This window comes from Typopeltis vanoorti, chromosome 1, assembly GCF_054136105.1.
Source record: "Typopeltis vanoorti isolate ZY-2024b chromosome 1, IOZ_Tvanoo_1.0, whole genome shotgun sequence".
Taxonomy (NCBI): Eukaryota; Metazoa; Arthropoda; class Arachnida; order Uropygi; family Thelyphonidae; genus Typopeltis; species Typopeltis vanoorti.
In genome coordinates this window covers 77,127,898-77,144,446 of record NC_143549.1, presented here as the reverse complement: position 1 = coordinate 77,144,446, position 16,549 = coordinate 77,127,898, and the positions used below count along the sequence as shown (strand labels likewise).

The 16,549-nt window shown below is 36.1% G+C and overlaps 1 protein-coding gene across 2 annotated transcripts in view; it reads left to right on the top strand.

The window, feature by feature from the left end:
* Positions 1 to 9,588, top strand: part of LOC150110111 (cysteine-rich with EGF-like domain protein 2) — a 215,018-nt gene extending 205,430 nt beyond the window's left edge. For both annotated transcript variants that reach the window (XM_090391457.1, XM_090391462.1), the window contains exon 9: positions 9,340 to 9,588. In XM_090391457.1, the coding sequence (XP_090247583.1) occupies positions 9,340 to 9,458 (119 nt within the window). In that variant the 3' untranslated portion in view covers positions 9,459 to 9,588. The remainder of the gene's footprint in view (positions 1 to 9,339) is intronic.
* Positions 9,589 to 16,549: the final 6,961 nt, after the last annotated feature.

The following is a 16,549-nucleotide window of genomic DNA, read 5'->3' as shown; positions in this document are numbered from 1 at the left end:
CATCAGCTGTCTTTCCATTCTGTTTGTAAACAGAATGGAAGGAGAGAATTTTTCTATGATCTCCAAGTAATTTGTCCTCCTCTTTCCTATTTAGAAGCTTAACTGGATTCCTTGCTTATGCATTCTTTTGTATTACTAACATATGGATAGATCTACATTGGTGCACTCAGAAGAATTGGCCTGTCTTGACTGCTAAGATTTTCCCAGTTTTGGAAATTACGTTACATTATACTCTCACTATTGTGTTATTTATTTTTGTTTAACTGCATTATAGATAGTTCTTCTCATGTAACATATAATCTTAAACGCACTTAATTTGTAATTGTTTTTCTAATCTCTTTAACTATAAAATTGAAATCAAGCATTGAAAATTATTGAGAAACTTGACTGAAAATTCTGTCAAGTTTCTCAGTTAAAGATATATTTTATTTACTAACTGATTTCTATTATTAATATAACGTGTGTTGTTTATGTTTGTTGTAGAAAGTTTTTTCACTTGGATATAACTTAAATTTAAAATGCCAAGAAATTATATTCTTGTTTAATCCTTTATCCCAAGCATAATAAATGAAGTTGGCATGTGAAGTTTCTTCTCAACTAGGGATACTATTGTTAATTATCATGTCAGCTCTGCCAGTTATGTTTATGTTAATATCTCTCTGTTGAGGACTGTACCATTTTGTTCATCTTTTTAAAGAAACTGTTTTTATATCGAATTGTTAAGTAGATTTACAAGAGTTCAATTGGTGCAGCGACTTTGAACTCTGTTATTTTAGAATCCAGGAAATGATTGACTCAAAGCCAAATATATATATATATATATATATATATATATATATATATATATATATATATATATATATATATATATATATATATATATATCAGGGACGAATATTCCAGGTGTGCGGTGCTCATCTACGAAATATCACTATCACTGATATTATATTTTTGCATTTATTCTTGTATATATCAGGGGACGAATATTCCAGGTGTGCGGTGCTCATCTACGAAATATCACTATCACTGATATTATATATTTGATGTTTATGTAAATATCAATTATCACTGATATTTATTCTTGTTAAAGACCCCCCCCCCCCCCAATTGTTTGCAGACTTAAAATCGAACACAATATACTAATGCTTCATTGTCCTCTTCATGAGGGTAATAAAGCATTTGTGCTTCATGAAGAGGACACTTTTCGATGCGTCACGTTCGCGATAATTAGCTGGAGTATGCTTTCAAAATGCGTACACCTTTGAGCCCTTCGAAAAGATGTAAAGAGGCGCAGCAGGTCAAATTCTTTAGCTTTCTAGTATTTTTAAACTGCTGAGAAGGCGTGGTTGGGTGATCTAACATTTTGAGCTCACTCAGCACCTAGCATCTGTGATTGGTTATCGTGTCAACCAATCCAATTGAACATTGTCGCTTGTCATGAGTTGAGCGATTACTGCATCTGATAGCTGTATTACAAACAGCTGTTACACATGTTTTCTGGAACTGAAAATTTGAAAGTGGATGTTAGGAGAAAAAAGCTAATTGTTTTTTTCTTTTGCTTGTGCAGTATAGCACCTGTTGAGGTTATAAAGTTTTTTTAACAGTATATGGAGACATTTTTGTTCTAGTCTTTGGAAACAACAGGCAGGGAAAAATATCTATTCTTGAATAAAAATGAATATTCTGTGTATTATAAGATGTTGTTGATCTACAACAAAATACCAGCATATGTGAGATTGATAAGACAAAAGCTGCTGATACTTAAAAAAAAACAAAAAAACTGATGAATGTAGGATTCCAGAAATTATTTGTATAAAATTATACAAATTAAGTGGATAATTCTGATAATGATCGGATGTTATGTATACTGAGTCTCAGTAAACAAAATAAAATACAAATTAAGTGGATATTGAATCCAACATTATTTCAAAGCCGAATAAGAAACTCTAAGATAGAAAGTAAGAGTTTCATGCCAAATATAGAAACTATAAAAGTTTCGGCTGATCCAAGCATAAGCCAACATCTGGTTCAGGCTGGGGAAACTCATAGTAAAGGTGGAGTAAGTTCTGATCACTATCCTTAGTATTATCCATAATGTAAAGCATGTGCTATACATTATGGAGGGAGGGTCACTACCCAGACAGGTTTCGACCTTTGTTCAGGTCTCATCAGTGAGTAGGTAGACCCAGATGTAAATACCAAGGTTGAAGTGATACAGAAGTTATTCTTTACCATACGAATTGCCAAAAGGTGCACCAAGAAATACAGAGATAAAGAGCCAAAAGGCTTCACTTCAGATTTGTAAAATTATACAAATTAAGTGGATATTGAATCTAACATTATTTCAAAGCCGAATAAGAAACTCTAAGATAGAAAGTATAAAAGTTTTGGTGGATCCAAATGTAAGCCAACACCTGGTTCCGGTTCGGGCAACTCGTAGTAAGGGTGGAGTAATAAGTTTTGATCACTATCCTTCATATTTTCCATAATGTAAAGCACATCTCCTTATGGACATGTATGATGCTATACATTATGGAGGGAGGGTCACTACCTAGACAGGTTTCTCTCCTACCCAGACTTTCTATGTTAGAGTTTCTTATTCGGCTTTGAAATAATGTTGGATTCGTATCCACTTAATTTGTATAATTTTTATTGCCAAAGTGAAACCTTTTTTGCTCTTTATCTCAGTATTTCATGGTGCACCTTTTGGCAACTCGTATGGTAAAGAATAACTTCTGCATCACTTCAACCTCAGTATTTACATCTGGGTCTACCTACTCACTGATGAGACCTCAACAAAGGTCAAAACCTATCTGGGTAGTGACCCTCCCTCCATAATGTATAGCATCATACATGTCCGTAAGGAGATGTGCTTTACATTATGGATAATACTAAGGATAGTGATCAGAACTTACTCCACCTTTACTACGAGTTGCCCCAGCCTGAACCAAGTGTTGGCTTATGCTTGGATCTGCCAAAAGTTTTATGGTTTCTATATTCGGCATGAAACTCTTAGACTTTCTATCTTAGAGTTTCTTATTCAGCATTGAAATAATGTTGGATTCAATATTCACTTAATTTGTATAATTTTACATCACCAAAGTGAAGCCTTTTTGGCTCTTTATCTCAGAAAAATAGAATTCTTGGAAAACAGAGAGAAATATACATAACATGTGCAACAAATTTTACGAGATGATTTGCTTCTCCATCAAACCATATTTATTCCTGCAATACTCTCTCGCTCTTCATAAGTTTTTTTTTTTTTAATTATGCCATCATAAATTCACTTATTCATGTTTAGACTTTATAGGATCATGCTATTTGCTCTACCCAGCAACTTATAGGACACACACATCACAAATGATAATTATTAATCATTCGTTTACCATTAATGAAAGCGTTTCTACTCACACTTATTCTTTCCTATTCTTACATGTCTTATAAATGATGGTTCACATATTTTCATCTTTGAGTATTTCAAATATACCAACAAATATAGCATTCTCCTTCATTGTTGTTTTCTAATAAATCCTAAAACAGATTGTTCCCCCACTCTACTCAGAAGTATTCAACGTTATCCTGCAATTAATTGCATTTGACCAATTAAGATGAGCTCTGATGCACTATACCTCTCAAAACTTTCATGCATTGATAAAAATGCAATCACACAGTCATGTTTTATTGCAGCAATAATACGTGTGTTCCGGTTTTGGTTCATCTTTTTCTGATTTGTGAACAGTGACTGATTAGTTTGCCCTCTATGTCTAGTGAGTCACTGAGTGAAGTGTGGGCTTTCAAAATGCATACATCTTTGAGCACTTCGAAAAGATGTAAAGAGGGTGCAGCAGGTCAAATTCTTAGCTTTCTAATATTTTTAAACTAGGAATGGTAAATTTATAGTGAAACAAATTTAAACAAAAAAATACATTTTTAAAAGGTAAGTTTGTAATTTAATATTATTTTACTTGTTAGTTTTATAATTTTTTTGCTTTTAATAATAAACTGAAATAATTTAATTTAGGATTAATAATTAGTTGATTTTTAATAAAATATACTGGTCAATTTTTTATATATGAAATTGTGCCAAAAACTATTAATTCTGTATTCCCCCCCCCCCCCCAAGAATTAAAGATAATTAAAATCGATGCGAAATGAAAATAATCTATTTATAGTTTACATCGACAAATAATTACATGAAATAAAAAAAAAAGCTAAAAGACGTTTATTGACGCAGGTTGCATAACCCACATGACAGCACACCAACCAAAATGTGAATGCGACGCCACTGATATATTCATTACCAGAGGAAAAAACAGTTTATTATTAACAAATCATATTCATCACAACTATCTGACATTCATAGAGTATCTATCATACCTCGCCTTAAACTCATTCACTGTCACAGCATCCACTACAGACTCAGGGAGCGCATTCCACTAATTCACTACTCTAAAAGTAAAGAACCCAGCTCTAACACCTTTACTAACCACACTTTTGCCCAGTTTCCATGGATGTCCCCTAGTCCTCCCACAACCAGCCCTGTTCTCAAAAATATCTTCTGAATTAATTTTATAGAAACCTTTCAGTAATTTGAATGTCTCAATCATATCTCCCCTCCTCCGCCTATCAACCAATTTTTGCAACCCACAAATCCTCAACCTGTTCTCATACGGTTCATTCCACAGACCTGCTATCATCTTGGTCACTCGCCTCTGGATCCTCTCCACCTCCTCCCCATCAAGAAGAAACCTAGGTGACCAAATCTGAGCACAGTAGTCTAGATGGGGTCTTATCAAGGCTCGATAGAGAGGAACAATAACCTGCTTGTCTCTGCTTGTCAACGTATTCTTCAGCAACCAAGTGATTTGATGAGCTGTTTTGGTCACTTTTGCAATGTGTCCCCTAAATTTCAATTCCTTATCCACCAACACTCCTAAATCTCGTGCCTCATCAATTTCCTGGAGCTGGGTTCCACCAATGCAGTAAACTGCCGCCAATCTTTTCACCCCAAAATGCATAACCTTACATTTTGCCACATTAAACTGACATCCATTCTCCTTAGCCCAGACCTCCAATCTATCCAAATCATCCTGCAAAATTTTGACATCATCTGAATTCACTATTGCCCTACCCAACTTCGCATCATCCGCAAACAAATGAACTGTTCCTCTCAGATCATTTCCTATATCATTTATGAACAAATTAAACAGCAGTGGTCCAAGAACAGATCCTTGTGGCACACCACTAGTCACAGGCCGTCTTGTGGACTCTACTCCCGAGTAAACCACTCTCTGATATCTCTCCGTCAACCACCCTCCTATCCATCTCACCAACCCTATGTCCATTCCCATATGCTGCAATTTACTGATTAGAATTCCATGTGGAATCCTGTCAAAGGCCTTGGCAAGGTCCAGTAGAATCACCGTAAACCCATTACCCTTATCCAGTTCAGCCGTCACTGTGTTATAATACGTGAGCAAGTTACTGAGGCATGACCTACCCTTCACAAAACCATGCTGTCCCCGATACAGTATCCCATTTTCTTCTATCCAATCTTGTATTTTCCTCTTGACTATTTTCTCTAAGACCTTGACAATGATTCCTGATATGCTAATCGGTCAGTAATTTACAACAGCAGTCTTGGAACCACCTTTATGCAGTGGAACTATTTTCCCCTCTTTCCACCCGCTCGGGACTAACCCAGACCCGAGACTCAAATTAAACAAAATGGTCAAGGGTACTGACAATTCTTTAGCTGCTTCTCGTACAACACGAGCTGGTATACCATCCAATCCCACAGATGTATTGACATTGAGGTTATGCAATAGACTACTCACCTCCACTTCATTAACCACAATTCCCGTATAATCTACTGGTTTATTCGTTTCTGCAATGTCACCACCTGGATGATATACTTTTGCAAAGTGCTCACTCAGTAACTCAACTATCTCAACTGATTCAGTTACCTCCCTACCATCGGCATTCTTTAAAATCAATCTGCCATGTACATTTTTCCTTTTACTTGCTACATATCTAAAAAACTGTTTAGGATTCTCTTTAGCCTGCATGGCCAATGTTCCTTCGTAATCCTTTTTTGCTTTTCTTACCACACTTGTCACCCTTCTGGCCTGCGCTTTATACCGTTCATGTGCCTGCCGGTCACCCTTCTCCTTAAATTCCCTCCATAGTTGTTTCTTTTTTTGCAACTCAAGCTTAATGGTGTTATTCATCCATTTAACCCCTACTTGATTTATTATTCGGACTCTAGGTATACAGTCAGCCATTGCTTCATGCAAGCACTTCTTAACTACCTCCCATGCACTATCAACTTCTAGTCCTTGCAGTTGTACATGCCATGGCACTGAACCAATCAAACTCCTAAGCTTGTCGTACTTTCCCGCCCTATAATTCCACATGTACCCTGTCTTAATTGAAAATTCTACACCTTTAGCCACTTCCCAAGTTAAGACCCTATGATCACTCTCACCGATTGGTGGCAATGTGGTCATATTTGTTACAGCCAAATCCTCAGATGTAATTACTAGGTCAAGCACTCTCTGACCCCTAGTATTTTCCATTACATGCTGTCGCAGATAGTTATCCCTTAATAACCGCATAAAATCCAGTTCCTTCCTCCCGTGTGTCCTCTCCTCACTCCAATCAATGCGACCATAGTTGAAATCTCCCATAACAATCACCCTCCTTCCACCCATTTCTTCTATTTGCTTGTGCATACTGTCACCACCATCTTTTCCATCACCTGGTCTATAGCAGCACCCAATTGTATATTTAGTTCTGCTAGCCACAATCTCACACCAAATGGCCTCAAATGTGCTCTTTTCTCTATCCTGCAATTCAACTTCTATTCTCCTTGGCTGGAGCTCATCAGCTATCATCAACAATACTCCTCCCCCCCATTTTATTCTCTCTGTCATTCCTGAACACACTATACCCATCACATTCAATCCCACTAGTTATATCATCTACAGTCAGCCATGTTTCACTAATACCTATAACCTGAAATCACTAAAACCTATAACCTGTTTCTGTGTGTTAAGGCTTACGTGCTGAGAGGACATCATGTTGGAGGTTGAATGAAGTATTGATAGACTAGGACAGGATTAAAAAACTAATTTTAATGCTTCCAATATTTTGTCTGTCACTGAGACATCTTTAGGTAGTACAATTAACACTTGTCACCCACACACAAAGACAACACAATACTTAATGAAACATATAGGTGATTCTAAAGTCCTATCTAGGTGTGTATGTGCTCTATGGGTATTTGTAGAACAGATTAGCCACTGTCCATTTAGATGAACACAAATCTTACATCTGCAATCACAACAGTGGTTAATCTGGCTTTGCAGATCATGTATTAGACACAACTTACAAGATCTTCTGAAAGAAAAACTCCCTGTGCTCCACCATAATAAATTTAAAAAGGAAAGACTATTTTTGGAATCTGCAGCAGCACTCAGAAATCAACCTAATCTAAACAAATATGGATGCATAAAACTTCCCAAAATTTGGGAAACAATAATCATTAGATGTCCCAGTTTACATGCTATGCTGCCTACAAATGCTCATAGAGGGCACACCACCTAGATAGGACTTTAGTCACCCACATGTTTCATTAAGTATTGTGTTGTCATTGTGTGTGTTACTAGTGTTATTTGTGCTCCCTGAAGATGTCTCAGTGACTGAGACAAAATTCTAGAAGCATTAAAATTAGTTTTTAATCCTTTCCTAGTGCTATCAATACTCCATTAAACCTCCAACATAAAAAAAAAAAAGGTTTCTTTTGTCACTTTATAAAGTGTATCAAAGTAGAGCCTTTTCACTTAAGCCACTTTATGGTCAGATTTCTCAAATTACATCACTCACTTGTTCTGATAAAATAACATCCCCGGCATCCTTGAGACAGAAGACGAAACTTTCCATTTTGCGTTTCGTAAATGGTTGAAATAGAACATCTATTTAATATTTCCTTTTATTTTCTGTTCCCTTGTTGACAGTCTTGCTTTTCATTTAAGGATTCAACTTGCTAAGAATCCGAAAAGATTCACTTTTCGGAGTCCTCTCTTAATTTATTCCGACTGTCAAATTTTCTTTGTCCTCAAACTTCACTTCTCTCTTCTTTTCCTTCATTACCCAGGAAGGAAATGCCAAATGCTCTGACAGTGTCAGTCATCCATCAATCCTCTCAGTCAATATGTGCACTTGTTTAATTAAGCACCAAGTGAGATGCTAGTAATGGCTGGCATGTTATCATCATTAGCAAAAAGAGAATGTCTACAATGAATGACAGATATCACGACACTTAATAATTGTAAAATACAATACATTAAAATTATTACAGCTGTATGAATCTAGTTAGTACAATTCATTTCAAATGCTTGACATTGTTTCTTTTAAACAGATATCAATTTTATTGAGCACAGCTGAAGTGCTGATTATATATATATGATTACGAAACCAAAAGTAATAAAATACTAACATTGACTAACAATTTGCAATTGTTAGTCAATACTCTAACTATTAACTATATAACTAATAATTTTTGAATGCATACAGCAGCATATTTTCAATGTTCCCCATCAGGAATCAATGTTTGCTTTAACTAGTGGAGTTGCTTAGAACAACAGTAAACTGAAATAGCTTATTTACTTGCATAAAAGATCACTCACTTTTTTTTTTTTAAATGTCCAATTCCATTTGCTGCACACATTATTTTAACTCTTTTCTTGCCAACTCTAACAGTATGCAAAAGCTATAAGTTATCCTCATGTCATTACTGTCTGGACTGGTGAGTTCATGACTTAACAAACCATCACCAACATTTGCAGATATTCAAAACATTTCCATCGTCTGTCTTCTGGGTATTCTTTACTACTTTATTAGCTTTTTTGAATGCATACAGCAGCATATTTTCAATATTTCCCCCATCAGGAATCATGTTTGCTTTAACTAGTGGAGTTGCCTAGAACAACAATAAACTGAAATACCTTATTTACACAATGTTAGGTAATTAGAACATTGCTTACACATGCATAAAGGCACATTCACTTTTTTTTTTTAATTTCCATTTTCTGCACACACCGTTTTATTTTTTATTCTCTCCAACTCTAACAGTATGCAGTGGAAGTTATAATAGGTTAATTAAACTTAAGCAATAACATTAATTTGACAGCCTAATATAAGGACTTGGAAATGTTCTAATTAAGCTGTTTGAAATAAATTCATGAAATTTTCAGTCTGCCTAGTATCATTAATATTAAGAAATGTACCTGAAATTAGTTTTGCAAATTTATTTATTTTATTTTTTATTTTTTAAAGCTAAAGAGGAAGAAGAGGCTGATATTTCAAATGAAAATATTCGGGAAAATAATGAAACAGGAAATGTGCTTTTTGAATCTGGTCCCTACGTTAATAATAATCAACATGCAGAATTGTGACATTAGGATATACTAGATATTTAATTGTAACCTAAGCACTGTTAATATGATTTTATTTAATAAAGCATTCCTGTTTTTGTTTTTTGAGTGATCGATATTAAAATATTGTTTCAAATAAAAGCTTACTGTATACAAACTTTAGAATTTCTTATGTATAATAGAAACTATGCACAAATATACAGTAAAATTCCAAGACACAAGTTTTATGGAAATATTGCTAGACTAGATATTCATATGTTATGATCATACTATGGTGTGTTATCTACAAAAAAAATCAAAAGAAAACAAAGGCAGTAGTTGCAATCAGTAGATCCTCTTACTTCTAGGAATGCAGAATTGCACTTGCACATCATAGTACGATAAACTTACACTACTCCAAGAATGTATTTGAATTATTATTATTATTATTCAGGCCTCCATGGAGTCAAAAGATTCATCGTGGGAGGTCCTTTCCTAAGAACATAAAGTCTGTCAAGACTCATCGAGGGAAGGTCCCCCCCCCCAAAAAAAAGAAACACAAAGTCTATCATACCACTCCTTAAACTCATTGACCGTTCTCGCTCTCACCACTCCATCAGGCAATCCATTCCATGGTTCAACCACCCTCCATGCAAAGAAACCACTCCTCACCCTCTTGCTCACAGTTTCCTTTTGTAACTTCCAAGGATGGCCTCTTGTCATCCCCCCCCCGCTGTTCAACCAAAGGAAAGAACTCCCAGTATCAACCCTGTAACCACCTCTCAACAGTTTAAAAGTCTCAATCATATCACTCTCCTTCTTCTGTCCACCAAACTCTGCAGTCCACATTCCCTCAGCTGATCCTCATAAACAAAATTTTACAGTCCTGAAACCATCTTTGTATCCTTTCCACAGTTAATTTAAATCCTGGGGACCAAATCTGAGAACAATAGTCTAAGTGTGGTCTGATCAGAGACTTATACAACGAAATGATAACCCTCTTATCTCTGCAAGTCAGTGTCCTTCTCATAATTGCAGCAATCCTCTGTGTTACCTTCACCACCTTTGCAATATGTCCTCCCCTAAACTTCAGGTTTCTATCAATCATCAACCCAGATCTCTTGTCTCCCCTACTTCCTCCAGTATAACTCCTCCCATAGAGTGTGCAGCATCCCATCAATGTTTTCCAAACCTCAAGACCTTACATTTTGCTGCATTAAACTGACACCCCCCATTCATTTGCCCATCTATCTAGCCTATTCAAATCCTCTTGCAGGGCTACCACATCTGCACTATTACTAATAATCCTTCCCAGCTTCGCATCATCCGCAAACAACTGAATATCCTCTTGCAATTCACTGGCAATGTCATTGATATAAAGGTTAAACAATATAGGTCCTAGTACTGAGCCCTGTGGGAACGCACTTGTAACCCTCTGCCTCCTTAAAACTGCTCCACCATATACAACACTCTGATACCTATCAGACAGCCAATCCTGAATCCAGTTGACCAATCTGACATCTAGACCCATGTGCTGCAACTTAAATATCAGCTTATCATGTGGCACCCTGTCAAATGCCTTCGCTAAGTCTAAGAAAATTGCAGTATATGCCTTTCTCTCATCTAATGTTCTTGGAACTTTATTATAAAAAGCTAGCATATTGCTAAAACAAGAACGCCCCCTTCACAAATCCATGTTGACTCTCACAGATAACATTACCCTCATCTGCATTTACCTCACCTTATCATTTTAAACGTGCAATTATTTTATATATTTGTGTTGAATTCTACAGTTTGCATAATGGATAGTCACTCACTCTGTCCTTTTCTGTTCTTTATATATATATATATACAGGGTGTTCGGGATAAATTTGACATATTTATAATTAATTATATTTTTCCGTAAGTTACATGTATTAACACACACTTCTCTTCATTTAAAAGTTTGGACCCTTCTTCATTCATATACAAGATGTCAGAAAGGATGGATAGCTGGAACCCACCTGAATCATGGAAGAGAATAACTTGTATCATGATGATTCGTGCCCGCCATCAAAATAAGGATATTACGACTGCTGCCCAATGCTCCCTGAATACAGTAAAAACAATCAGGCATGAACTAGAGACTTGCAATGGTGACTACGAGGATGTAGCAAGAAGAAAGATCCCTAGCAGACGATCTGATTGCGTTCGTACAGCAGAATTCCTCGCAAATCTGCAGGAACAGGTGTTGAAGAACCCTGGCGTTGGAATTCGGGCTTTGTTCGTGGAGTTGCTAACTGTAGTCAAGCCCTGGATAACAAGGGTAGCCAATGGTAGGCCGTATGTATGGCAGCAGGATTCAGCCCCTTGCCACACCTCTGGGAAAAGTCAAAAATGGTTGTCTGAAAATTTCTACGACTTCACCAGTCCAAATGTTTGGCCTCCAAACTCCCCAGACCTTAACCCCATGGATTATTTTGTATGGGGCGCAGTTGAAAAAGACACCAATCGCACTTCCAGTAATACAAAAGCCCAGTTAATGGATAAAATTAAAACAGTTTTTGCGGCCCTTCCCAGGGAGACTGTAGCATCAGCTTGTTCGAGGTTCCGAAGCAGAATTGAAGCTGTGATCGATGCTAATGGTGGTTATTTTGAGTAAATCTTGTTGATAGTATTGTAATTAACTCTGCCTGTAATGTTTTTTTGTCAATTCATTAAATTTAATAGATACAAAGAAGATTTTCTTTTTCCTTACGAAACTGTCAAATTTATCCCGAACACCCTGTATATATATATATATATATATAAGTGATGTGTACAAATATCAGAATGGGGAACTGGACAATGAGACTTTGGTCTCACAGAAGGTTCTACTAAGATAGAAGTGGAGGAATTTTTTGAGGCTTTAGAGAAAGCATCTGACAATGAAAAGGAAAAGTTGGTCCTTGTTGGGGATCTAAATAGCAGAGTAGGAAATGATTGTCAGACATAAAAATATTTATGTTGGAGCATGGTGTTATTACTAACACCATGTTCCAACATAAAAATTACATGTTTTGGAAAATTATGGAGAAAATTGCCTTGTTTGAGTAAAACCGTAGTTTAATATAAACCAAAACCGTTTGGTTTCGAGTAAAGTTGTTTGAGTAAAACAACTACCATGTTTTACTCAAACAAGGTAGTTGTCTCCATAATTTTCCAAAATGTATTCTGATCACTGTGTAAGCCTAAAAGAAAGGATAAAAATGTACACAAATTCACATGGAGAGAAGAGGTAAGGAATAAAAAAAGTCTCATTGACTATGTTATTGTTGATAGTGATGCTTTCTCTCTGGTGCAAGCATCACTAGAGTGTACAGTGGATTTGAAATTGGAAGTGATCACCATTTAGTCTTGAGCAGGATAAAATTGACTTTCATATTGAAAAGAAGAACACAGAAAAAAAGTTTTAAAGCAAATAAAAGTTGAGCAGCTCTCAGATGTGAACTGTATACTAAAATATACAAACATTATTCAAGAAAAAAAGAAAGTGTTTGAGAACAGGAACCAAACCTTAGAGATTCATTGACAAGTCCTGAAGAAAACATTGCTTGATTCAGCCAGAGAGGCATGTGGTGAGGTTGTCTGTAAGGATAGAAAAATCAGAACTCCAAGATGGATACAGGAAGTGAAAAGTTTTTACCTTGGGTAAATATATGTTAAAGATACCAAGTAATTTTATAACCTTGGTTTTAATCCTTTTTCCCAAGTAAGCAAACAGACAAGTAAGTCATGTTTGCACCTGAACGTGGTTCAAGACTTATGGTGGTGGTGCAACACCAAGGCAACTCGTGGTAAAGATGGATTAAGTTCTGATCACTTTCCTTAGTATTTCCCATAAATGTAAAACACATCTCCTAAAAGATGTATGATGTTAAACATTATGGGTGGGGTGTCACTATCCAGACCGGTTTCAACCTTTATTGAGCTCTCCTCAGTGAGTAGGCAGACACTGAAATGCCAAGGTGTGAGTAATACAGAGCTTATCAATTTTACCTATGCAAGTTGCCACAAGGTGCTCTGACCTTATTAAGAATCTCCAGATGAGAGAAAGATGTGAAAAGTTTTTTTACCTTGGTTATAATATATGTTAAAGATACCAAGTAATTTTATAACCTTGGTTTTAATCCTGTTTCCCATTTTATTTTTCATAAAATTGATAAGCTCTGTATCACTTAAACCTTGGCATTTCAGGGTCTTCCTGCTCACTGATGAGACCTCAATAAAGGTTGAAAACGGTCTGGGTAGTGACACCCCACCCATAATGTATAACACCGTACATCTCCTAGAAGATGTGTTTTACATTTATGGGAAATACTAAGAAAAGTGATCAGAACTTAATCCATCTTTACCGTGAGTTGTCTTGGTGTTGCACCACCACCACCATAAATCTTGAACCACGTTCAGGTGCAAACTTAACTTACTTGGGAAAAAGGATTAAAACCAAGGTTATAAAATTACTTGGTATCTTTAACGTGGATACAGGAAGTTAAAGAGGCAGTGAAGGAAAAATAGAAAGCATATCAAAAGTTCCTAGTAAATAAATCAGCTTGTGCTCTTAGAAAATACAGAGACAAATGTAAGAAAGCTAAACACTGTAAAACTAGCTAAACAAAAGACATGGGAGGACTTTTGGCAAGAACATAGAAAATAAATATCAAGAAGGTGGTAAGATATTCTGGAGATTGTTGACGAAGCTTAGAAATGGAGGAAAGAGTGCTGTAAAAGGAGTTAGAGATGATAAAGGTGACGACATGAAAACAGAAGAAAAAGATATCCTTGATGTATGGAGTAATTCCTTCGAAAAATTGCTAAATGAAACAATCATGATATCACAGTAGTAATAAACACTCAATAGGCATGCAATCAGGAATACATATCCATACTTGAGATATAAAAAGCCTGAAATGTGGAAAGGCAGCTGGAGTAGATGATATTCAACCAGAAATGCTAAAGTACGGAGGAATACAATGGCTGCACTGCATAGTTCAGAAGGGCTGGACAGAGTTACAAATTCCAGATGATTGGAGTAGAGCTCTCGTAGTACCATATATAAAAAGGGAAATAAAACTGAATGTGAGAATTACAGAGGTATTTCTCTATTGAATGTTCTTGGTATGATATTATTAATATTATTATTAAACAAGACCTCATGGAGTCAAAGACTCATCTGGAAGGTCCTTTTATCACACACACACACAGCTTATCATACCGTGTCTTAAACATATTCAAACTCCTTGCAGACACCACACTCTCAGGCAAGGCATTCCAATCACTCACAACTCTGCACGAAAAAAACCTGCCTCTCACACCCTCTTTATACAGTTTCCAGGGATGATCTCTGGTTCTCCCCTGATATCTCGCTATTCTCTGTAGAACTTCTCCACCATTGATCCTATAACAACCTCTTACCAACTTGTAGGTCTCTATCATATCTCCCCTCTATATATGCCAGTATACTTAAGAAACAGTTGAGAAGAATTGTGGAAGAGAAGCTTGGTGAAGAACAAGTGGATTCAGGCTAAATAGAGGCTGTCAGGATCAGATTTTCACTTTACAAGAAATAGATGAGAAGTCATGGGAATATAACAAAGATCTGTATTTAAGTTTTGTAGATCTAGAAAAAGCATATGAAAAGGTGTTGAAAGTTTTTCTTTGTTATATTATATTATATTATAAATTACAAATACCAAGAAATTATATACTTGGTACTGAGGCAAGTGATGAGAACTTATACCACTTCTGCCACGAGTTGCCCCAGTCCTGAAAAGATATTTCAGGTGCAAACTTTGTTTGCTTACACTTGGATAATGGATTAAACCAAGTATATAATTTCTTCGTATCTTTAATTTATAACATATGACAAGGTGCCAAAAGAGAAGCTGTTCAAAACCTACAGTTGTATGGTGGCAAATGGTGCATTGTATCAAGCAATACCTAGTCTTTATTTGAGTTGCAAGTCAGCAGTTAGAATTGAAGGAAGTACAGGAAGATGGTTTAATGTTAAATCTGGTGTCAGACAAGATATAACATGAAACCGGATTATCTATGCAGATCACATTATGAAGGAAAGTGGTATTAAACTTGATATCTAAATTGGAGATGCTAATCTTTGCTTTATGCAGATGAAGTTATACCTCTAAATAAATCTGCTACAAGTCTGCAAGATTCCCTGACTAAATCGAATAACTGTTGTAATTGAATTGGTGTGGAGGTCAGCAATAAGAAGACAAAGACAGTAAAAAAATAGGCAGAAACATTGAAAATATCAGGCTGCATTGTGAATGGAGAACCTACAGAACAAGTAAAATATTTAGCTACTTAGGCACTGTTTTTAATGATGATTAATTAAATATAGAAATGACAACAGAATGCACAAAGCTAGTATAGTAGAAAGTCAACTGAATAAATTTATATGGAATAAGAGAGAAATTAGTCAAAACAGTAAATTAGCTATATACAATGTGTTGAAACCAATTTTAACTTATGGATCTGAGAACTGGTTTAGAAATAAAACACTTGACCAAAGACTAAAGACTGCAGATATGAGAGTCCTGATGAAGATTAGGGGCATGAACAGATGGCATCAATGGCAACATCATATTAAAAATGAGGATATTAGGAAAGAACTCGACATTGTTAGCATCAAGGAATGTGTTAACAGAGCTAATCTCAGGTGGTATTTCTATTACTACATAACACCTCCAGGGAGTCCAAAGACTCATCGAGGGAGAGCATCTACTCTATAACTCTTCGTCTCCACCAGCCGCAACTACCTTCATCGTCTACACCAACGGCATCTACTACTAACTTCCACCACTATTATTTTCACAGACAATTACAAACATCCATGCCCACAGAATTCGAACGCTAACGGAAAACGCTAACCACTCGGTAAACCAGGCCGTATGGTCACTTAAACAGAATTGGAGAGAGGAAAGACTTGCAAAACGTGTTCTCCGCCAGTTTAGCAGGAAAAAGACATACTGGAAGACCAAGATATAGGTGGATTGATAGTAATACGTGCCTTAGAAGATAGAAATATAAGATCTGATAATGTTGGAGTCTTGACAGGTAGCAGATTGATTTGGAGTAAAATTGGAGATAGGAAG